We start from the raw sequence: 1,865 nt of genomic DNA, 5'->3' as shown, positions 1-1,865 counted from the left end.
AAAATATTCCTTTTACTCTGTTGCACTGCTCACACATTTTCCCACTTTTTACACTTTTCCACTTTTTTTTACCAAATTTTCCACTTTTACTCATGTTTTCGCAGCCGCCCACTGCTTTTACGACAACAACCTCAACAAGCTGCTGCCCGCCGAGCGCTACGCCGTCGCCCTGGGCAAGATCCGCAGCGGCTGGGACGCCAAGGAGACCGGGCGCGTGCACAAGAGCAAGGTGTCGGCCGTCTACATCCCGGACGCGTACCGCGGCACCGTCAGCAACTACGTCGGCGACATCGCCGTCGTGGAGCTGCAGGACCCGGTGCCGCCGGGGCCCAACGTGGCCACCGTGTGCGTGGACCCGGGGCTGACGCTGGTCCAGGACGAGCAGCTGCGCGTGGCCGGCTGGGGCGACGACTCGCCCAGCGCGCTCGACCTCCTCGAGTACGTCAACATGCCCTACCTGCCCACCAAGACGTGCTACCGCCGCGCCTCGGACCAGCTCATCAAGTACGTCACGGCCGACAAGTTCTGCTCCATCATCGAGAGCGGTGAGTTTTGCGCGCGAAAAGTTTGAAATAATCCGGTTTGAGCTCGGGCTACATACTTGAGACGCCATTATTTCGAGTGTGAAAACGCCGCTGTTCTCTAAATTTCAGAGGCGGACCAACACCTGGCCAGGGGGGACAGCGGGGGCGGCGCCGTGGTCGAGAGGGACGGGATCTGGTACCTGCAGGGGGTGGTGTCCCTGCGGCAGGGCACCAACGACTACACCTTTACCAACGTCACCTTCTCCGACCACCTGCAGTGGATGAGGGACGTGCTCAAACTGGACGGCGCCGAGCCAAAGTGATCTTTTTTTATTTGGTTCGGAAGCTGTGCGCGACACAGGCGTGGCAACTACTCCTCCACCGCGGCGTAGTCCTGCTCCAGGGCGGCCAGGTCGTCGCGGGCGTCCTGGAACTCGCCCTCCTCCATCCCCTCCCCGACGTACCTGCGGAGGGGGGCATCTCCATAAAGCCTACATGTTGTTGTTTGTTATTTTTTTGTAAATAAAAGTAAACTGGCATTTGCGTAAATCTCTCTCAAGGCATGGTTCAAATGCGTGCCCTACCAGTGCACGAAAGCGCGCTTCCGGTGCATCAGGTCGAACTTCCTGTTGAGCTTCTCCCACGCCACCCTGATGGCCGTGGAGTTGGACAGCATGGTGACGGCCCGGATGACCGGCGCCAGGTCGGCGCCCGGCACCGTGGTGGGCGGCTGGTAGTTGATGCCGATCTGGAGAGGACCAAAGACCGTCGTTATTCAAAAAGCCCGCGCGGTCCGAGCTATCTGAGCCGGTGCTCGGCTGTTTCCGCGGGGCTCCGCCGAACCTTGAAGCCCGTCGGACACCAGTCCACGAAGCGGATGGACTTCTTGCTCTTGATGGCCTGCACGGCGCTGTTGACGTCGGTGGGCGTGACGTCGCCGCGGTACAGCAGGCAGCACGCCATGTACTTGCCGTCGACTGGGCTGCAGCGGACCATCTGGTTGGTGGGCTCGAAGCAGGCCGACGTGAGCTGGCCGACGGACAGCGCCTCGTGGTAGGCCTTGCCCGCCGACACGAAGGGCGCGTAGGTGATGAGTGGGAAGTGCAGGCGCGGGTACGGGACCAGGTTGGTCTGGAACTCCACCAGGTCCACGTTGAGGCAGCCCTCGAAGCGCAGCGAGGCCGTGACCGCGGACACCACCTGCGGCACCGCGGGCAGTCACTCGCCATACTCGGATTTCTGTCGCGGGGTTCGCGCTCCGCGTTCCGTCACCGCTACGGAATTTAATTTTCCTGAAAACTAATCTCTGGAAAATTTAATAAGTTTAATTCTTTTCAATTT

The 1,865-nt window shown here is 60.2% G+C and overlaps 2 protein-coding genes across 2 annotated transcripts in view; one reads left to right on the top strand and one right to left on the bottom strand.

Annotated features, from left to right (window-relative positions):
* LOC127751791 (vitamin K-dependent protein C-like) overlaps window positions 1–1,063 on the top strand; it is a 5,083-nt gene extending 4,020 nt beyond the window's left edge. The window contains exons 2-3 of the mRNA XM_052275864.1: window positions 105–545; window positions 654–1,063. Coding sequence (XP_052131824.1) covers window positions 105–545; window positions 654–847 — 635 coding nt within the window. The 3' untranslated portion in view covers window positions 848–1,063. The remainder of the gene's footprint in view (window positions 1–104; window positions 546–653) is intronic.
* Window positions 1,063–1,724, bottom strand: LOC127751792 (tubulin alpha chain-like; the record flags this gene model as incomplete). The annotated part of the gene is made up of 2 exons (XM_052275867.1): window positions 1,063–1,272; window positions 1,368–1,724. Coding segments are annotated over 2 exons (525 nt in total), but the record flags the coding sequence as incomplete, so codon positions are not given.
* Window positions 1,725–1,865: the final 141 nt, after the last annotated feature.

This window comes from Frankliniella occidentalis, unplaced genomic scaffold, assembly GCF_000697945.3.
Source record: "Frankliniella occidentalis isolate FOCC.00 unplaced genomic scaffold, Focc_3.1 Scaffold1072, whole genome shotgun sequence".
NCBI lineage: Eukaryota > Metazoa > Arthropoda > Insecta > Thysanoptera > Thripidae > Frankliniella > Frankliniella occidentalis.
This window is presented reverse-complemented; position numbering and strand designations above follow the sequence as displayed.